The 23,410-nt window shown below is 36.3% G+C and overlaps 1 protein-coding gene across 1 annotated transcript; it reads right to left on the bottom strand.

Moving 5' to 3' along the window:
* Window positions 1-8,400: 8,400 nt before the first annotated feature.
* On the bottom strand, window positions 8,401-9,774 carry LOC122017241 (transcription termination factor MTERF15, mitochondrial-like). The gene is made up of 2 exons (XM_042574802.1): window positions 9,162-9,774; window positions 8,401-9,065 (listed from the first exon to the last, which is right to left on the bottom strand). Exons 1-2 carry the CDS (start codon window positions 9,699-9,701, stop codon window positions 8,586-8,588), a joined length of 1,020 nt encoding a protein of 339 aa, XP_042430736.1. The 5' UTR covers window positions 9,702-9,774; the 3' UTR covers window positions 8,401-8,585.
* Window positions 9,775-23,410: the final 13,636 nt, after the last annotated feature.

Genomic DNA, 23,410 nt, shown 5'->3' on the forward strand with positions numbered 1-23,410 from the left:
AACATCGGGTTGTTAGCACATTAACAAGTATACATCAAATGCATATCACCCAACTTTACCTCTATCCACATTGATCATGGCTTTGGCACAATAAATCAACGCTTCAAGTTTAAAACTGATCAGTTAATCATGAGATTACATCTCGATGGTTTGAACATATTTAATTTCAAGTTGAGCTTGACTTTGGCTGGACCGATCATCTACCAGCCGAAATTCAAGGGGAATTTCACGACATGGAAAAAATGCATGGAGATATTTTTTTCAAAATAGATTTTGAATTACTCTTAATTATTAAATATGATTTTGTAGCCCCTAAAAACCAACAAGGAGTTGAAAAATATGAGTACTAGTGGACCAAAAAAGATCAAGTCGACTTCGTAGTGAACAGACGAGCCGATTTCCACCTACTAAGCGTACTTCCACCCCTGGAAGTTAACCGGATCGAATATTATGAATCAACAAAGGAACTTAGGGAGAAGTTCTTGGAGCTACATAAAGGAACGTCTGAAGTAAAGCTCGCGAGATGAGACCTGCTCCGAAACCAACTAACGAACCTCCGAATAGAAGAAGGCGAAATAGTCGCACATTTACACTTGAGAATCAAAGAACTTATCACCGGACTCATGAATCTCAGAAAAAGGTAACAATTCAAGATTCGTTAAGGTATGATTTAAATGAATTTTCTAGGACACCCGAGTGGACATCTATAGTCGACTCGTTTTATATATCTAAAGACCTCGAAGTTAGTTTATTAGAAAATTTGTTTTCCACTTTTGAACTTCACGAATCAAGATGTGTAGGCCTACGAAACAAAGAAGAAAGGACAGCTCACAACATAGCATTAAAGGCTAACCAGAAAGGAGAACCATATCCAGACTCCGAAGAATCAATCGACAAAGATGAAGTAACATTATTAGTAAGAAAATTTAGTAAGTTTATTAAATCTAATAAATTTAATAAGTCGATGGTGAAAAAATACTTTCGAAGCAAAAGAAAGGTTCAATGCTATAACTGCCAAGAAAAAAGGTACATTAAGGATGACTATCATAAACTAAAAAAGAAAGAGAAAGAAAAGGGCAACAGACCAAGAAAATCGAAGGATAAGAACTTGAAATTTATATGGGATGAATCATCGTCCTCTAAGTCCGAGATCAAAGCTTATGTCGGACTAGCCATAATGACAAACCACCAGAGGGATGTCGAAAGTTCCTCAGAGATGAACATCGACGAACGGGGAGAACCCTCAGAGGAAAGCTGTGATGAAGGGGGAATATCAAAACACGAGGTAAGTGAGATACATGCATTATTTCCCAAGTAATCTTTTGAATTTATCAAAATATTATCGAAGAATATAGTACAACTAAAAAAAATAATGCTAGGTTAAAATTAAACTTATCAAATTCATGTTCATGGGATATGTTTGATAATTTAAAAATTAAAAATTAAAAATTAAAAGTACAAATAGAAAAATTAAAAAATGACCATGCATGTTCAAATGACTTTCAAAAATTAAAATATAGAAATTATGGTAGAATCAATTGGTACATAAGAAATCACCAAGGATATATTAGGAAAATCTCTAGAAATTATGTGCCTTCAAAATTTTTAATCAATCCAGTAGGTAGGAACCTATATTGAATTCTAAAATCTTTTTTAGATTAATATTTTTTAACAAAATTATGTTAAATAGAAAAATATTTTTTTTTTCTAGTTATATTCTTTGCTCAAAATTTTATCTATGCATTAATTTACTTCATTTAGTTATTTTTATAAATCATTTATTTCATTAATCTTTTGATCTTAATTTTTGCTAAAAATTTATTTTTGTGCAAAATGGAAATGTGATCTACAAACATGATTTTTTTTTGGAATTTTTTGAGTGTTGATTTATTTTTTATAAAATTATTAATAAAAATTATATTTTGAAATTTAAAATTATTTCATAGATGTATTTTTAAAATTTTTTATTTTTTTGTGATAAAATAGGAAGTTCTCAATCATAATAATTTTTTTTTTTTTGACTTTTTTCGAATCATATCTGAATTATTATAAATTGTTTTCTAAAAAGATAATGATTAATATTAAAAATTTAAGAAAATATAAATTTTGAAAATATTATTTTCTTGTGGTTAAAAAATATGTTTTTACATATCCAAAAAAAAATTAGCAGAATTTTTAGAGTTAAAAAAAATATTTTTTAAAAATTTATTTTCAAAAATTAGTTTTTGCAATAAAATAATTTATCTCTATTTAAATATAAAGTATTTCTTCATAAAAAATTTTATATTTATCTAACATTGTCTAGTTGAATTTGACAAAAAAATTTAGGATTTGTCAAAACCAATAAGAAAATTTTAACTTTATTTTAGTCAAAAATAAAAAATTAATTAGTAAAATTCAAATATTTTTAAAAAATATTAGCTTACTGATAATTGTTGCTATGTAGCTCTAGAAATATTTTCCATTTTTTTTTTACTATTATTGTATTTTTTTTCTAATTTTTTTAATGTGTTCAAAGCGGGAGGAATATGTATAAGTTAAGGGGGAGTAAAGATTTTTTTTTTTGTACGAATTTTGTTAACTTGCTTAATTCCTTGCATCACAATATTTTAATTGCAACTTATTTACATAATTATATTATTATTTTGTTTAATCTTAACTTTAACCTGAGTTGATGTGCATCAAAAATAGAGAGATTGTAAGTACCCCGTGGTAGTTTGATGTGGTCAAAAAGTTAAGTCCTGTGGTATTTGATCCTTGTGTTTAAGTGCGCAAGAGCTTAGGAATACAAGAAGTTGAGTGGAAGACGTAGCTAGCGAGAAAGATAGCGCAGAAAAAGAAATCGATAGGTTTGGTGCATGGTGGACAAGAAAGACGCGCGCGGCGTCCGAGGGACGAGAAGCAGGGGAGGAAGTCTGCTCTAGCAGAAGATCGGAGTTGGGTTCGAATGATCTCAACTCCAGGAAATCGGAGCATCGACCAACTTATGAGAGCTGATCTGCCTTCTACCTTATGGAAAGCACCTTCCATGACTTGAAGGCGTCTTCGATTAATAGTGTCAAGGTGTCTTCCATCTCATGGAAGGTGCCTTCTCTAGCCGTTACCCGAGGATAAAATTTTATCCTCGAGAGATAGAATCTATCCGATGGAAAGCGTCTTGGATCACTTAGAAGGTACCTTCAAGCTGCGGATAATATTTCCAGCTGCCTTGGACCACTTTTAACTATGTCGGATATTGAAATAGTGTATGTTGTTATGGTATCATGGATGTGTTTGTGGTATCATCGTATGTGTATCAATGTAGGTTTGTGTATTGTGGATGTAAACAAATTGTATATTGTGAAATTAGGGATGTTCTGCCCAAAAATTACTTAAAATTAGCAACGGACAATAAATTTTTCTCGCTAATTTACTACAAAAATTTATTTTCGGTCGCTAACATATGTAAAACAAAAAGATCACTATTGTACGTAGCTAATTAGCGATTTTCAAAATTTTCATCGCTATATTCGACGATAGAGAATTTTTCCGTTGCTAAATTAATTATTTTTTTTATTGGTAATTAGCGACGGAAAACTATTTCCCATTTAGTGACGCAAAACAATGTGTCTGAAGTATTCGGTCGCTAATCGATCTCTTTTTTCTTTTAATGACTGGTTAGTGATCAAAATTGCAGTCGTTAATAAGAGGTTTTCTTATAGTGATGGAAGTACCCTTGTCTAGTTAAATCCAATGCAGTTGTTGAGAGGAAGATGAAGGGCAGTTGAGACTTGGGATGAGTTGAAGTTCAAGGGGGTTGTCGGCATGGCAGGAATGCTCCCAGGTGTCTAATACGCCTGACGCCTCCACCTCCGCGGCACTACGACCGGTACAACAAGGAGATCGTCCTTCAGTTTGTACACAACAGGACACGAGAAACATCTGAGTAATGGTTTCACGGTATGACTGAACTGAATATTTCACTTGAGTTTGTTTTCTTCAGTTAAGCATCCTGTTGTAAATATCTTCTTTATATACTAGTCATTATTCTAAAGGTTAATAATCATCCATGATTTACCTCTTTCGTATTGACCTGAATGAATTGATAGAGACGCTGGAGTGAACATATTCATCTTTTGCCATGAACATCTTGAACCAAGAACTCCATGATGAAGTACTTGGGCATATTGCCAGGGAAGCCAAGGAGAAGTTGGATGACTATTGGATAAATTCAAAACTCATACATGTGATTAGCAAATTCAACATGCCCAGTTTATAATTTCATATTGCCAAAAATTAAGAACATACCACAATAACATACGTAAATAGATTATCGAGCATTATAAATCCAAAAATCAACTTATAAATAAACCCATAATTTAAGCAATAATAGAGTTGTAAATAAATCAAACTTTAATGAGTAAATTTAGTATGATTTAATAAAAACTTATTTACATTTGTTAGTCAATTAAATGAATAAATTTTAACAACTTATTAAATTACAAAAAATAAATTAAATAAATATGTATTTAATTCGTTAATATTTATGAATAAAGATGACAAACTATTCGTGAATAATATTCATAAATAATATTCATGAACAATATTTACGAACAAAATTTATGAATCATATTTATAAATAAAACTCTCATCAACATAATAAATAAATAAACTTTCAAAATAAATAAATAAACTTGAATTATCAATTTTAATAATCAATCAAACAAACTTAAAACTATAAAATTTTCAAACAAATGAAAATTCGATAATATCTAAACGAATCAAACTTAAGCCAAACTTGAACCAAGTTCATGGTCGTTAAAAAAAAATCCAAGTTAAGCTTAAACAACTATTTCAACAACTTAGTTCATTTGAAGTTCGGTTTAATTTAAATCGCTTATCAAACAAGCTTGAACATGATAAAATTTAATTTGTTTACCACCCTAAGCAATAAGATGGTAAAAGAAGATAGAAAATAAATATCTCGTCGAAAAGACGACGAACACTGCAGTTTGCAAATGCAGAAGAGGATAAATTTGTGAAAAGATGTCTCGGACACCTGAGCCTACTCGGTATTTATATTAAGTCTTGACCTGAGTAGATTAAGCAGTTGAACAAATCGAGTGGCCCACCTAGATTGCTTTTAAAACACCAGGGCAAGGGAATTGCTAGGTATGAGATGTAATCACCTAACCAAAAAAAAATATGGAATTGTCATATCAATGACCCCTAGAGTCGATCCCATGGGTATAAAAAGAGATAAATACAGATACATAGCTGAAGGCGCATGGCCGGAAATTGCTAGGTATGAGATGTAGTCACCTAACAAAGTTGCCTTGGCGATTGCCCCAGCTACTTTTGAGAACCACCATATATACAGTAGTATAAGATTGCAACAACAAAGAGGCTGATTTGAGAACGTTTGGAGAGGCTCACGAGGCTAGACATTGCAGACCACAAACAAAAGCCTTCTTTATGATCACTTGACAATTCAAATTACTATACCAGAAGAATCACAGGCAAACAATACTTCACATATATTAAGAATTTGTAATTGACAACATTCAGAAATAGATTCTGTAATCATTGTGTTAACAAACAAGGAAATTTAAGTAGGTGAAAGACTCTATCCCCATAATAAGAGTGATACTTTCAATGAAGCATAACAAAGAAGCTTCTAACTAAAATTCTATTCTCCTTCAGCTTTCAACAATATTAAGAGAAGAGATGGATTAAATAGAAGGAAAGTGGTATCTCACTAACCTTGGCAGATGTCACTGTCACAAAAGTTTGCCGAAACAAAACAGGAAAAATTAACTTTTTTTACAATTTAAAACACAACTTCTATTTGCGAGGAGTTCAACTGACTACTTCCTAAAATAAGTGCTTTGTCAATCAGGTAGTAATAAAGGAATATGGAAACAACTAACATCCTCAGGTCTATATTAGCAATTACATTCATAATTGGCCGACCAGGAAAGTAACAAGTAAACCATATCAGAAACTAGAACAAGATTGGTTCAATATCGTTGCTTATCCAAAGAAAAAAAAAATCCATACCCAAATAAGCCCCTGTTGGATATTCCTCTCAAACTCAGCTACAACTCACAATTCACAAGACTTCATGCTGTTTGGGTAATTTAACTTTGCAAGGGAGCACATACTTCTGCAAAAAAATTTGATCCTGGTGACAAGAAAAACGTAGATAACTTCTGTGAAGTCCATAAGCCTTCATATTTTAAAATCTCCATCACATGAAATCGAGGAATTGACCTATTTTCCAAACTTAATTGTAAAAACACTGGCTGCTTAGCAATGTCTAAAGGTGCCATTCCAACATCCTTGACTAAAAATTCCATCATTCTCTGCAATACCTCTGTGGAATGACATAAAAAAATTGGTCATTTCTTGATTGCAACAATGAAATCCGAGTAGGACCAACCAAAATTGTTCATGATCTTGACTTTGGGCCTCAATTTTTTCCCTGCTGACTTTGTGCAGCACATCAACGCTACAGATGAACATCTTAGATTCTCGGGGAATTCCAATTCCATCAGATCTATCTACCAGAGCCCAGAGGGAATTTGGTTTTAGAACGATGAAACCCAGGTGCCTTTTAAGGACAATGGAAATTCACTCCTCTAGAATGTCACATTGATCCCGTAAAAAGTTCATGTTAGGGTGCACTACATTCTCAATGTTGCTGCTAAAAAACTATCTACTCCAGAGATTCTTGAGGAGGATCTACCATTCTACCTCAATCCAAATAAACTTTCCCAAATCTTCAATCTGGGGAGAAATATGTTCTGAATGTTGAAGATAATAACGATAGGGTGCAGCAGAACGACATTGGCGACGTCAGACTCAGATAACCCCATGTGAAACTTTGGAGCGAGGTTCTTCTCTACATCAACAATCCTGGCCTCCAAGATATTAACTTTATGAGATTAGTGCCATCAAGGCCCTGAGATCTTAAAAAACCAATAACGTCGAGATTCTCTTAATACGGGGGAGCATCTTGAAGACCTTGGACGCATCGTCAAGCGAGAACCCACATGCACTCACGAGATACTCGACCATGAAATGGGGATTGAGAGAAGCGATGAAGCCTACGGAGGAGACAGCGGAGAAGAAGACCGTCGGAGTTGGGTTGATGGAGCAAGCACATGGCAGTGGACTAAGGGAGTGAAGCATGGCGTCGGGCGTCACGAATCGAACCTAAAGAGCGAATTGTATTTCTAAAACCCTACTTAATCACCTCACACCTCTTCTGGGTTAATTTCACTTATGACTCCCTATATGTTTCATGTTTTCTTAAATCTACCAACAAACCTTATATTTGATGAAAATTTTCAGATAAAGACAAGTTAAAGAAGCAATGAAATAGTATTTCTAGAACTATGTCAAATTACCACCAACATAAAATCATATATATATATATATATATATACAACCAGACCCGGCTCCATACCCGAACTTGAAAATCTCTATATCCGATTACTCGATTATTTAATCGGGTCTAAAAAAATCCCTCAATACCTTCCTCCATTCGGATCGGGTATTGGATTCTCCATGGAGTCAAAAGGAAATTGTCATATCTAGTTTAACCGTCATTTTATAATTTTTTTTTAAAAATCTTAGAGCTATTTTACGATCACAAAAATTATTTGGCATTCTCCTCTATTTCAATCATCTACTTGAATTCTATGATGATTGAAATGACCAAGAGTGTTACCTGTTCTTTGTGATCATGATCTTTGTGATCATGATCCACAATATCATCTCAATATAAAACTTAGTATTGTCAAAAGAATGATGGATTTATTTGCACAACAAAATAAGATAGCACACCAAAGGTTTATCATCCCTAGACCACCACCACAACAACAATAACAAGATATATGCCCCAGCCATTCAGAGTTAACTAGATGAATACTTTTCCAACAATGAACAGTGTGCAAGACTATAAAGATAGTAATAATCAGATCCTTTTAAGTAACTATGAATTATTACAAACAGAGTTTCCTTTGATCTAGTACCTTCAGTTTTGGTTGATTCAACTAATCTTGTTTATACTCACTGTAAAATTCAAATTATTTAACTATCAGAATCTCAGCTAAATATACTTTAAATACATGAATAAGAATATCATTTTCCATATAGCTTAATGAAGGCGCTTTCAATGTGAATTTATGCTCCTTCATTTTCAAAAACATTAACCAAATGATGATGAAATCAGTTAGAAAGAAAACGGTTTCTCTATAACCTTGGCATAAAGGAATTGCAGCTTGGCATACACCCAACTCTGCATGTAAAAGGGGAACAAAATCACCATTGATCATTCCAAAAGACAAATCTCTTCTAATCGGAAGGAGTTCAACTGACAACTTCCTAAAACAGATCTTTTTCAGCTAAATCAGGTTGCAAAATGAAACTCAGACAACTAGCATCCTCATGTCTACAATAACAGTTACATTCATAATATAGAATATAAAATGGCAAGTAAACTATATGAAAACTAAGACAAGATTGGTAGAAAATAATACCCAAATAAATCCTGGCATTCATTCTCAGTCCGGATCATTTCCTTTGAACTCAAGTACAATTCACAAGACTTCAAATAGTTTGGGCAATTTATCTTTGTAAGGGAGCACATACTTCTGCATAAACTTAGGTCCCGGTGATAAGAAAATTGTACGTAGCGTGTCTTGTGAAGTCCATAACCCTTCAGATTTCAATATCTCCAGCACATGAAATCGAGGAATTAACCTCTTTTCCAAACTCAATGCTAGAAACACTGGCTGCTTAGCAATGTTTGAAGGTGTAATTCCAACATCCTTGACTAAAAATTCCATCTTTCTCTGCAATGTCTCTGTGGAAAGCCATAAAAACCATGGATATTTCTTGATTGCAGCAACAAAATCCGAGTTCGAGAAATCAAAGCTGTTCATGAGTTTGACTTGGGCCTCGAATTTTTCCCTACTGACCCCATGCAGCACATCAAGGATCCAGAGGAACATCCCAGATCCCTGGGGAATTCCGATCCCCTCAGCTCTATCTACCAAAGCACGGAGGGATTCAGGATTCTGCACGATGAAGCATGGGTGCCTTCTAAGGACAAAAGATAACTGCTCTAAAGGAATACCGCATTCATCCTGTAAGAAGTTCATGTTAGGGCGTACCACATTCTCAATGTTGGTGGTCATAAACCATCCATGCCTCCGGAGATTATTGAGGAGGATCTCCTTTGATCCAAATAGACTTTCCCAAACCTTCAGTCGAGGAAGAAGCGTGTTCTGGAAGTTAAGGTCGATAATTGCCGGGTGCAGCAGAACGACATCAATGACGTCGGACTCAGATAACCCCATGTCGCGGAAAAATTGAAATTTTGGAGCGAGGTTCTTCTCCACATGGCAGCCGAGCAATCTTGGCCTCAGAGATATTACCTTTCTGAGATTAGCGCCATCAAAGCCCTGAGATCTTAAGAAACCAAGAACAACGTCGGGATTCTCAGTGGACTTGATACGGGGGAGCGACTTTGAGACCTTAGAAGCATTGTCGGCGGAGAACCCGCACGTATTCACGAGGTACTCAACCATGAAGAGGGGATCGGGAGAAGCGGCAACGCCTGATGAGGAGACGGAAGTGCCAGCGGAGAAGAATACGAGACGGAGTTGCATCGACGGAGGGAGCGCATGGCGGCGAACTAGGTAACGAAGCATCGCGTCGGCTCGTCGTCCGACCAGCTAACTTCGTCACAAATGGAACCCCAAAGACCAAAACCTAAAACCCCCATCTGAAACACCTCATCCAGGTTAACTTCGCATTTGACCCCCTGTATGTTTCTTTTTTTCTAAAATCCACCGCGAACAAAATATCAAAATCCAAAGGATTCCCCATGAGCATTTTTTTTATTATTAGTTGGTTCTGAGATTCAGTTAACTAATTTTAAGGATGAAAATAGGAAAAAATTCCTAATCATAATTATAATTTTGTATGTAATTTTTAATTATAAAAAATTGTATTTCTATTTTCTACATGTAAAGTATTACTTATTTAATTCCCTCATATAAATATTGTTACCTAAATTGTCCTTCAACTTTTTAGGTATAAAAAGTCTAAAAACGAATATGCAGAGAGTTAAATTCAACACTTTACATTAGAATCCAATACTTTATATAGAATAGAGTATATTTTCTATCAAAATTAACCCTCATATTTTTTTCGGTACAAATAGTCTAAAAATGAGTAGAATTCCTATCAAATTCAGCACATTAAACTAGAATTGAGTATATTTTCTATTAAATTGAACATGATTTTTTTCTTGCTTAATATAATTGCTCGTAAATTCAGCACCATTTACCATTTTAAAATAATCTAATATATTTTTCATCAAATTAAGTATCATTTAAAGAAAATCTAGTATATTTTCTATCCAATTGAGGTGAAAAAAGAATCGTACTCAATTTAATAGAAAATATATTAGATTCTAATTTAATGTACTGAATTTAAAAGAAAATATACTGATTTTTAGACTTTTTATACCGAAAAGTATTATGGACAATTAGGTAAATATATTTGACTAGGAGTGAAAACAAAGATTTTTATAGATGTGGACTGCATACAAAAATGTGTTTATGATTAGGGACTACATGTAAATTTGCCTTGATTCTATTTCATAGTCATAAAGATAAATTAAGAATTGTGATCAACTGTTCATTAAAAAAAATTATTTATTAATTTATCAAAATTAAAATTTAATTTTTAGATGCTTAAAAAACTAAAGAATGCGTTATATCAAGACACTATTATCCCGAGACACAATGAACCCTTTTGATTTGTCGAAGATTGTGACATTAGAACCTTAAATTTTGTTCATGGAGAAGCGAACAGTTTGGAAATAAACTCACTAAGAAAAAAAACATGGGGAAGATCAGGAATTGTTGCGAGTGAGTGCCAACAGATTTCTTATATCATGCAATTTGTGAATTTGAAGTTGATACAGTGGGAATATAAAGTAATTATTGTCTTTAATGCCAGGCAAATCAATAGCTAGGACACAATGAGAAGAATGACAATCACCGGTGCCATGAAGATTGATTAACTATCTGATCATGTCGTGAAAAATCGAGAGATGATAGTTTCACTAACAAGATATAGATCTTACTTCGTTCTATAAAATAGATGATGTCAGTATTAAATAAGCAAAGAGGTCCTCAGTATTAGTCTTTCGATGCTCAAATTAATCATCGAAATATGGAGCAGAAGCAAAGCAACAATAGAAATATACGCCAAAAATAAATCACACTTACCTTCACCGATGATGGACCTCCTTTATATAGAGCTCTAGTGGGCGATAAGCACGTTCCTTGAAGCATTGGCATGTTCTCCGATATGTTCGTGGTCACATTCTCCAACATGTTCGTGGCCACGTCCCCCGTGTTCCAATGTGCACGGTCCACCTGTCAACCATGCCTGATGTGACACTCCCCCAAAAGGAGTCGCGAGGACAATAGTCCTGCTGCTTGGCCAAACGGAGCAGCCGTTCGGCACCAGGACTCCTCCGCTTGGTCGACTTCGACTACTCTTCGATGTGATGATTCTGAGCGGTGACTTGTTCCTCTCAACCGGACAAGCTCTTCCATACCCTTGGTGCCTCAATGTTTCCGGGACGTTCGGTGCTGGGAGATGCCACTATCTTACCCCCCGAGCCGGTCGGGTGGTCAGCTCGGCCGAGTCTCATGCCGACCGGACACTGGTTCATCCGGTCGGCCAATGTAGCCACCTTCCGCTCTTTTGGTTCTGGCATTGACCGCCTTGACTTTGATCTCCACCGTGTTAGTTGACCCTTGCTAGGTGGGCTCCTTATCGCCGCATCACAAGCATCCCCCTCAAGTTTAATCGAAGGAGGTTGCAAGTCCGACTAATTGGACCAGTAGTCTTCGCTGGCTTCCACGCTTTTATCGTTCGGCCTCGCATGGCCCGACCGCCACTCAGCCTAAGTCCTTCAAAGCGACTATGTTTCGGTCGGTCGGTTGTGTGATAATTGCTTACTCGCGTCGCTCAGGCAATGAGCGGCAACACTTGGTGAAAAATTTTCCTTTCCTACGCTCCTCGGTCGAGCACTCTGATGTCATCCAAATTTCTTGAAAACCATGCAAATCCCTGATCATTATGGTTGAGCACGTGACCATTCTTTTTACACTACAAGAAAACAGGGCTTCAGAGACAAAAAAATCAATTTCTGAAAGTCATTTTTCCGTTTCTAAAAAAGGTTTGAGACGGAATATTCCGTGTCTAAAATCTGTTATTGAAAGCCCCGTTGCTAATTCAAGAGATGGAAATATTCCGTCTCTAATTTAGAAACAGATTAAAAAGTCGTTTCTAAATATGTTTTAAATTAACAAAAATAAATAAATTTCAAATACAAAATTTGTTTCTAAATTTTGTTTTAAATTCATCATTAATCCGTTTTAAATAACATATAAAAAATAATTTTAATTTGTTTATAATTATATTTATAAATCTAAATATAATTTTATTTTTAAATTTATTGCTATTTTTTATTATATTATATTTCTATATTCTTATCTACTACAAGAAACTCACACTTTCAAATAAATATTTAAAATAACTAATTTCTAATCCAAAAGTATCATAAAATTAACATTGGGATAAATAAATATTTACATTGTCTAAACAAATGTATAGATTTTTACCTTAAGTAATCTAATCTTTACATTCTATCACAACGCTCATGATCACAGGGATCAGATCCTCCTAGATATAAATGATTTGAATATTTCACCTCTTGAATCATTTTACAAACATTCTCCTTTTCTTTGCTTTGCCTACCTTACTTGATAAACTTTTCTTCCTATTTTTTTTGATAAGAAGTTCAATACTTTTTTACTTTCAATAATGTCTTCATATATCCTCTTGCTAGTAGCATACATGTATATGATTTCTTCCCTTTGCCCTCCCTTGTCTCGAAGTCCATGAGATGAATTACTTCATACGGATTAATGAACCAACCAAGTTTGTTGAGACAATCTAGCAAAATCAAAACATGAAATGATTAAGTTTAATAAATATAAAAACAAGCATGCAATGAAATAACCTATATCAAAAAAAAATTACTTACTAACAGTACAAATTTATATTATCTCCATTGAGATTTGGACCACAGCCTAGGGGAGAAATGAGATAATCAAACTTAGGACAATTAACATGCAATAGCATTATTTGTTTAAAAATATATACTTGAGTCTGGGTCATAATGTTGGTGCGGGAAGCATCCGACGATCGAACCTGAGTTTTGATAATGGTAAAGGATTCAAAGTTAAGGTTTGTGGTGATCTAACATGTTGAATAAGTGTTTCAGGAAAGTCCTAGCTGCGGTTAGGCAAAGGGAAAATCCTAAGGGGTGGTAACCTTGGGTCCTAGGGGGCGGTAACCCTAGGTGAAGGAAAATCCTAAGGGGTGGTAACCTTAGGTCCTAGGGGGCGGTAACCCTAGGTGAGGGAAAACCCTAAGGGGCGGCAACCTTAGGTCCTAGGGGGCGGTAACTCTAGGTGGAGGAAAACCCTAAGGGGAGGCAACCTTAGGTCCTAGGGGATGGTAACCCTAGGTGGAGAAAAACCCTAGGGGGCGGTAACCCTAGGTTCTAGGGGCGGTAACCCTAGGTAGAAAGTCCAGTCGGTCTGGAGGACCGGACTGGCATCAGGTAATCTCTCCTGAGGGGAGTAGGTGAGGACGCGTTCCCCGTAGATGGAACAGTAGGCGTCGGGTCGACCTAGGGTTTCCGGTTGGAAATCCGAAGAAGACTGTCAGCTCTTTTTCACTTATGAATTATCAGATTCTAACATTGTCTTGCAGGGTATGCAATTGCTCGGACTAACCTTATTTTGCAGGAGAAGCGGCTCCTGGAAAAAGGAGGTCCGGGCGCCCGGGATGGATTCGGGCGCCCGGGACCAACTTTTATCCCCTGCGCGACTTCACCACGTGGAGCAACCTAGTTGGCTGGCCATGTCACACTCCAGGTGCCCGGAAAGGCCCCAGGCGCCCGGAACCTTATATAAAAGGAGGGTTGAGGTGCAGCTTTAAATATAACAATCTTCACAACAATCTTTATAACAATCTTCTAAGCATTCTCCGTGCGACAAGCTGCTAACGTCTCGACTCAGAAGTGCTGCAACGACAACCCAGAGCTTCAGTTTTAGTCTTTTTATTGTCGGTACAATATTCTTTTCTGCTTAAATTGTACTTAGCTTGTAATAGCTTTTACGATTTATAGTTGTTGCCCATTGAAAGCGATCAAGGATCACGGGCCTTCGAGTAGGAGTCGTCACAGGCTCCGAACGAAGTAAATCCTTCGTGTCCACTTTATTTACTTTCCGCTGCGTTATTTCTGAACAAGCTTTTACGATTTCGAAAAACGAAATAGCCACGAGCGTTATTCACCCCCCCTCTTGCGCTTTCGATCCATCAATTGGTATCAGAGCGGGGTCGCTTTGAACTGGTGCAACCACCATTCAAGCATTTTTCGTGGCTTTGTCGTTTGTATAGGGTAAAAATAAAACCTTACGCCTTTCATTTTTTTTTTCCCTCCAAAATTATTTTTGAAAAATTCATTTTTATCCTTTCACGGTTTATTAGTATTGATAAAATATTGAATTTGGCAAAATTTGAAATAATATTTTTAAATATTTTGTTAATAATATTTTATTATTATTTTATTATTTTTTCTCGAAACTGGTGAACTTCTACTTCTATCCTTCCATACCGCACTGCTAATCCAGGATCAAGTCCTGGTACATTTTGTTTTGCTATTTTTTGTGTGCAAGGTTCTTTTAAAATGGCATTCCAAGAAGGATTCTGCACTGTCCGACCGCCGCTCTTTTCTGGCAAGGACTTTGGATACTGGAAGAACCGGATGGAATACCATCTCAAGACGCAAGTCGAGATGTGGATCATCATCCAGACCGGACTCGAACTTCCACGTGACGACACCGGAGAACTTATCTCATGCATCAACTAGGATTCTATCACAATGAAAAAAGTTGAAGCCGATGCCAAAGCAACCTGCATGCTACAATGTGGCCTAACCAATGAAGAACTGAACCGCATCGGCCCTTTCGCAAGTGCAAAAGAGTTGTGGCAAAAGTTGATGAAACTACACGAGGGCACTTCCGACGCTAAAGTAAGTAAGCATAATTTAATAAATGATTTATTTGAATTAGATGAGCAGAATAATACTACTTCGGCCGAGGAAGGTATTACGATGGTTGCAGGTACAAGTAAGACAGAGGAAAAGATATGGTCCGAGTCTTCAGATGAATCCGGGTCCGACGAAGAAGAACCGACGAGCTTCCTCGCTCTAACAGTACAAGCAACCGTGGCAGAAACTGAGTCCGAGTATGAGTCAGAAACCGAGAGCGAATCCGAGACTGAGTCTGATCGAAGCCACGAATCCGCATTCGTTTCTGAAGGATCAAAACCCACTGTAAGTTCACTACTCGCAGAATTTCAATTAGATAACTTGCATGAATTATTACCTTACTTAGTAAAAAAGTTGGCTAAATCCAACGTCCGGGTTAAGTCGCTCCAAAAGGAGGTAACAACCCTTAAGGAAGCGACTGACTCGAGCTCTTTAACTGAGTCAGTTCAAATTGGAAGTTCAACTCAAGTTCAACAACTTGAGGAAGAAAATTCCAATTTGAAAGCTCAAATTAAAGAACTCAAGGGCACGTTGGAACGGTTCACCTTGGGCTCCAAGAATCTGGATCTGATTCTTGGAAAACAGCGAGCCGTTTATAACAAAACTGGACTTGGATTTAAAACTAAAATAAAATACAAATCATATTTATCGCTAGTTAATAGAAATAATAGAAAACTTGTTCAAACATGGGTGCCAAAATCCAACTTGGTTAATCAAGTTGGAAATGGTCACTATTGGGTCCCCAAGGATCAAGTCTATTACCTTGATAGACCATATCGAGGCTATGATCCAGGGGGAGCTAATAGAAAAACAATATTAAGAACATAATTCAAATTAATATTCAAAATTAAATTTAAAATCAAATTCAAAATTAAATTCAATATTTAAAATTCAATTAAAAATTTGAAATTAAATTAAATTCGAGATTCAATTCAAAATTAATTCAAATTAAAAGTAAATTTCAACTTAAGTTAAATAAAAATAGATGGAGGATCCACACTTGCTAGCACCCCCAACTGAACTACCCGACAAGGTAACTGAACCTAATCTACCCAAAATAGGTAAAAACAAGAGTAGATTACCCGGCAAGGTAATTAAGGTTAGATCAAAATGGGCTAGGTTTAACTTGACCCACAGTACTGGTGAAGTTTTTGGATGATAGTACGTTAGGGAAGCTTGGGCATCGCATGTCTAGGAAGATATGGCTTCGACCTGGTGCATTTGGCCAAGTGGAACTGACCGAAGCTACCCTTAAATGGATCCTAACTAGTTAGACCAAGGTTTAGTATTAAGCTCAATGGGTAGGACTATTTGGGAAACCTCGAAGGCATGGTTACTTTAATGAGTACCTTGTGACTCACCATAGCCCAGAAGTTTATCCAAAGAATGCTTACTTGTTGAACCCAAAGCTAAACCTGAATCTAACAAAAAGTTAAACCAGACCCTTAAATTCAACCATAATTCATCTCACAACAATTATAGGATTCCCTGATTGAAAATTTAGATGGGTGAGATGACTAAGGAATTTTAAAAATTCAAACTGATAGTTATTCAAAATCTTTTAAAACTTCTTTTCAAAATTATTTGAAAAATCTCTTCAAAATCAGTTCAAAATCTTTTAAAACTTCTTTTCAAAATTATTTGAAAAATCTCTTCAAAATCAGTTCAAAATTTTTTTTTTCCAAAATCAGTTCAAAATCTTTTAAAACTTCTTTTCAAAATTATTTGAAAAATCTCTTCAAAATCAGTTCAAAATCTTTTAAAAATTCTTTTAAAATTATTTGAAAAATATTTTCAAAATCATTTCAAAATTATTTTAAAACTTAATTTCAAAACTTAATCATTTCAAAATTATTTTAAAACTTAATTTCAAAACTTAATCATTTCAAAATTATTTTAAAACTTAATTTGAAAAATGATCATTTCAAAATCTTTTGAAAAATCATTTGAAAAATCCCTTGAAAAATTAATTTCAAAATTATTTCAAAAATTATTTGAAAAATCATTTGAAATATCCTCTGAAAAATTAATTTGAAAACCCTTTTCAGAAGTTATTAAATTCTTTGAAATTCTAAACTCAATTAATTTTTAAATTTTCAAAATAATGGTCACCTATTTGGAATTCTAACTGATATTTTCAATGTTGTAAATTAAAGTAAACTCCATCTCATACTCACTCATATGCTAAACATGCTTGTTAATCTAGAATGAGTGAGATGGAAAATTAGGAAAATAATTTTTTAACCTCTCATGCTTGAACTCCTGAACTCAAAAATTTATTAAGGCATTAATTAAGGGGGAGTGATTTTGAGTCGGTTTTAAAATTAGTTTTTCTTTAAAAAATTTTGACTTGACCTCAAAATTAAAAACTATTTTTGACATATTTCGAAAATTCAAGCTATTTTTTAGCGTTAAAATTAAAATTACTTTATAACCCCTTTAAGCTAAGTACCCAATCAAATCCTCTTTAAATAAACTCAATTAAATTACACTCTAGACTTAGCTATTTGGCAAGATGTTCTCTAGAGGCAATATTAAAGTTTAAGCATGCTTGTACTTAAGGGTTCTGATACCTGACCAAAACCAAATCTTGACTCATGCTTGGACCTTAGGGCTCTGATACCTTTCTAAAACAAAATTTGTAAACTATTAAACACTAAAGTTAACGCTTCTCCTTTGCCTTAAGTATCTTTGAAATTCATTTCTCTTAAGCAGCTTTTCAAACTTAAAACTTTTTCAAACTTAAAACTTTCAAGTCTCTTCTATTTTCTTTTTGGAATTTTGTTAGAAAATTATTTAAGTTGAAACTTTTTTCGAATATTCGTTAAGTTGAAATTCTTTTTGAAAACTCTTTAAGCTGCAATTAACTTCTTTAAGTTGAAAATTTTCCTTGAAAATTTTTTTTAAGCTGGAAAATTTTTGAAATCGAAAAATTTCTGAAGTCGATTGAAATTTTTTTTATTTTGGAAACTCCTCAAAATTCACTAAGTTAAAAAAAAAAAAGAGTTGAATTCTTATTTAACATAGCACAAAGAATAATCTCCTCAAGCAAAATCAATGGTTTAAAGTTTTTTTTCCTTAGCAAATTTTTCAAAAATGTTGCTATTAAAACCAATTCTAAGATGTTGCTTTTCTCTTACCCTTTTTTTGCCTCGTACCTAAGTTTTTCAAACAAACTCTGCTAAGTTTTGTCTTGAAAAGTCAAGTTTTTTCAAAACTAGCTTATTTTTGATATATGGCAAAGGGGGAGAGTAGAGAAATTCACAGAGAACAAAAATCCAAAGGGGAGGTTATATTAAGGGGGAGTTTGTAATGCCAATTATTTCCCCTTGTATAAGTTATTGCATATTATTACTTAACTTTGAATTTCGATTGCCATAATCAAAAAGGGGGAGATTGTTGGTGCGGGAAGCATCCGACGATCGAACCTGAGTTTTGATAATGGCAAAGGATTCAAAGTTAAGGTTTGTGGTGATCTAACATGTTGAATAAGTGTTTCAGGAAAGTCCTAGCTGCGGTTAGGCAAAGGGAAAATCCTAAGGGGTGGTAACCTTGGGTCCTAGGGGGCGGTAACCCTAGGTGAAGGAAAATCCTAAGGGGTGGTAACCTTAGGTCCTAGGGGGCGGTAACCCTAGGTGAGGGAAAATCCTAAGGGGTGGTAACCTTGAGTCCTAGGGGGCGGTAACCCTAGGTGAAGGAAAATCCTAAGGGGTGGTAACCTTAGGTCCTAGAGGGCGGTAACCCTAGGTGAGGGAAAACCCTAAGGGGCGGCAACCTTAGGTCCTAGAGGGCGGTAACCCTAGGTGGAGGAAAACCCTAAGGGGCGGCAACCTTAGGTCCTAGGGGATGGTAACCCTAGGTGGAGAAAAACCCTAGGGGGCGGTAACCCTAGGTCCTAGGGGGCGGTAACCCTAGGCAGAAAGTCCAGTCGGTCTAGAGGACCGGACTGACATCAGGTAATCTCTCCTTAGGGGAGTAGGTGAGGGCGCGTTCCCCGTAGAGGGAAAAGTAGGTGTCGGGTCGACCTAGGGTTTCCGGTTGGAAATCCGAAGTCAGACTCGGACAGTCCGAAGACTGTCAGCTCTTTTTCACTTATGAATTATCAGATTCTAACATTGTCTTGCAGGGTATGCAATTGCTCGGACTAACCTTATTTTGCAGGAGAAGCGGCTCCTGGAAAAAGGAGGTCCGGGCGCCCGGGACCAACTTTTATCCCCTGCGCGACTTCACCACGTGGAGCAACCTAGTTGGCTGGCCACATCACACTCCAGGCGCCCGGAAATGCCCCAGGCGCCCGGAACCTCATATAAAAGGAGGGTTGAGGTGCAGCTTTAAATATAACAATCTTCACAACAATCTTTATAACAATCTTCTAAGCATTCTCCGTGCGACAAGCTGCTAACGTCTCGACTCAGAAGTGCTGCAACGATAACCCGGAGCTTCAGTTTTAGTCTTTTTATTGTCGGTACAATATTCTTTTCTGCTTAAATTGTACTTAGCTTGTAATAGCTTTTACGATTTATAGTTGTTGCCCACCGGAAGTGATCAAGGATCGCGGGCCTTCGAGTAGGAGTCGTCACAGGCTCCGAACGAAGTAAATCCTTCGTGTCCACTTTATTTACTTTCCGCTGCGTTATTTCTGAACAAGCTTTTACGATTTCGAAAAACGAAATAGCCACGAGCGCTATTCCCCCCCCCCCCCCCCTCTAGCGCTTTCGATCCATCACATAATTCTTATATTCTCGTAAATATGTCATCAACAAGATTCTTTTGCAATTATATTTACACTATAAAAAGAAACTCTTGGAGTTTGAATTTTGAACCAAGAATATATAAATTACTTTGATAGATATTTCACAATAGCAATGAGTCACCAGATTCTTAAAACCCAATTTTAGAAAACTACTATTTTATTCACTAAGATTTTCTAATCAAAATATATGAAATTACATATGGAACACTGACCAAGTCATCGCCCTTAATATTTGACATTATATTCTAATACAATTTACAAAATTTAGAATCATGGATATATTGTATCTCAGTAAAGCAATCTAACAAGTTTAAAAAACATCATTTAGTATTTACCTTGCACTGCAGTTGTCTAGCCTTGATAGGAGAGGAACCACTAAACCAATTTAATGATTCAACACTGAATGTCAGCCGCCTTTTATTTAATAAAAAGTAGTTTCTTGATTAAGAAACAACATTGTTATGTACAAATTTTTCAGCAACATACCTGCAATGATTGATTTAAGTAATATGAAACTGAACTAAACATTAGTCATAAGTTACAGCTGAATCATGTAATACAGTGAATATCAGAAAATAAGAGAGAAACATTTCTATCACCACTGTAGTGTTCATGCAACGAAACGAGGCAATAGAGCAAGATATGTGCTGAGGCAATACAACATACTAGGGTACACCAGGAAGCCACAGACCTTGTTCTTTATGGAATTCCGATCAAATTTAACTTTGACAAGTAATGTCGACCTTGATATCAGCGTTTGAGGCCTAATAGATCTCTAGAGCCTTAGCTTCGAGTTCAATCTGTTGGAGCAATCTAGGTGCCCTAAGTTTTGATGTTTGGGCAAAAGTTTAAGTTAGGTTTATTGTTGTATTTGATATGCATTGTGAGTGTGCAGGATACAGGTACAACAAGGAAAGTCCAAGGGTGAGTCTTGGCGGTGTAAGTCCAAGCATGTAGTCTTGGCAACGTAAATCCAAGTGTGACTTGGCAATGGATGAAGTCCCGGAGGCGCGACCTCTTGGCAAAGGAAGACTCGACAACAATGACAAGGCCGATGGAAGCTTCAGAAGGCAAGACGTGAAGGATGGGGAGGCATCTGAGGGACGCAAGGCTGATGGAGGAGGCTAGAAGCTAGGTCTAGGTTGGTCGGGCGAGAACAAGTGCTGAGTGAATGTACTCGAGGTAAAATCCTAGAATTAGGATTTACTGTAGTAGTACTGTAGCGTTAATGTAGTAGTACTGTAGCGTTACTGTAGCAGTACTATAGCATTACTGTAGCAGTCGACTGGTGACTGTAGCAGTCGACTGGTGCACTGTAGAGAGCCGTTGAGAGAGCCGTTGGGCTGACACAAGTCGACTGGTGTAAGGACCAGTCGACTGGTAACGGGCAAATCAGCTTACTGATTTATTCCAAGCTCTATAAGAAGGAGCTTGGGATGGCCGGCCAAGGTGACGAAATTAGACTTGGTTAAAGCCTAATTAGTAGTCACCAAACGTGCTCAAGGTGTAAGTCCCTTTGGAGGCCGGCAAGAGGGGAGGGGTGAATTGCCCTACAAAAATAAAACCAGAAACCTTTCTCGGATTTCAACCAATTAATAGATACTTGTAATTTAAAAGAAATAGAGACTGAATAAAAGCAATTAAACTGAACACAAAGGATTTACTTGGTTTGCAATCAGGAGATTACTAATCCAAGGAATGTAAGCGCACTATGATGATCTCCTCTGGGCGGAGTAGCCTCTTTACAACGTTGACAACACAAATTAAAATGAGAGCACAGAGAAAGTGAATTACAAGTTTTATCAAAACTCTGTGCTAACCAGTGCTATATTTATAGCACTGGTCGGGGCGCCTGGAAGGGTTCCGAGCGCCCTGGGGGGGATAAATTTTATCCCCCAACGGTCAGATCGCGATAACCTGCGATCGGGTCAAATATGAACCTCCGGGCGCCCGGAATGGTTCCGGGCGCCTGGAATAGATCCGGGCGCCCGGACCAAGCAAGTCAACACAGGTTGACTTTGGTCCAGGCTCTTCGTTCCGGTTCAGCTCGTCTCAGTTCGGCTCGACTCGGTCCGGGTCTGTTCGCTCCGACTCCACTTGCTTTGGGTGATCTCGGCCTTCCGGAATAGGGCTCACCCGAACCCATGTTCCGGCCTTCTCCTCGAGCAGCCTTCCTTCCCGGTTTCTCGTCCCTCGAGCGCCGCGCACGCTCTTCTCGTCCACCGGTGTACTCTTCCGCTGACACCTCGTCCCTCGGACGCACCGAGCCCGTCGGCTCTCTCCCGTGCCGTCCTTCTCGCTAGCCGCGTCTTCCGCTCGACTTCCTGTGTTCCTAAGCTCCTGCACACTTAGACACAGAGTTAAACACAACAGGACCTAGCTTAACTTGTTTGATCACATCAAAACACCTCGGGGTTCCAACAATCTCCCCCTTTTTGATGTGAGCAACCCAAGTTAAGCTAGGGTAACATTTATGCAATAAGAATAAATTAAATTGCAATTTAGTCCAAAAGATTTTGCCAATTTAAACTATGTGCATTTTAGTCCAAAAGATTTTGCCAATTTAAACTATGTACCTCCCCCTAGACTTAACATACACTTCTCCCCCTTTGTTCACATACAAAAATGGGGTTCTTTCTAATAAGTCTAAGGTAAAAATTCAAATAAAATTCTAAGTACTACATTTTTTCAGAATTTTTTCATAAGTAAGAGAGAAAGAAAAAACAAATTTTAAGTTAAACATTTTTCAGAAAAAAAATTCTAAGTGAAACATTTTTAGAAAAAAAATATTTTCAAAACTAAATTGAATAACTCTTTTTAAAGCATTAAATAATTTAAGTTAATACTTTTTCAGTTAGTCAATTAAACCTTTCATTTCGATACTTGACTTCCAGGTCGTGGCGAGGCACTAGGCCTTCTTGGTTATTGGAGCAACAACCACTTCCTTAGACAAAGCCTCATAAAGAAATTAGTTGTCTAATTTTCTTGCTGAAAAATACTAAGTCTACTTATTAACTTTCTAAATTAAACAAGTTTTCGGAACCCAATAAAGGTTCCTACCTACAGGGTTAATCAAATATTTCTTTGGTATATAGGCCTTTGATATATTTCTAATTTGACTTGAATGAAATCTATAATACCAATTTAGACCTCTATAATTTCTAAAAGTAGAAATATTTGAACCATTTGATTTTTTCAATCTTTCTATTTCTTCTTTTAGTTTTTCATTTTCAATTTTCAATTTATCACAATCCTCTATAAGATATGATTTTGCTAAAATTCCTTTTGATTCCAAAATTTCATTTTTTAATTTGGCATTTTCTTTTTCTAATTTATACGTGGATTTAGTCATTGCCTTAATGCCAGAGTAAAGTTGATCAGGGGGTAAGAGACATACCTCACTTACCATATCAGACTTAAAGCCTGAATCTCCCCCTGCTTCGCTGCCTTCATCCGAG

This window comes from Zingiber officinale, chromosome 8B, assembly GCF_018446385.1.
Source record: "Zingiber officinale cultivar Zhangliang chromosome 8B, Zo_v1.1, whole genome shotgun sequence".
NCBI classification, from domain to species: Eukaryota; Viridiplantae; Streptophyta; class Magnoliopsida; order Zingiberales; family Zingiberaceae; genus Zingiber; species Zingiber officinale.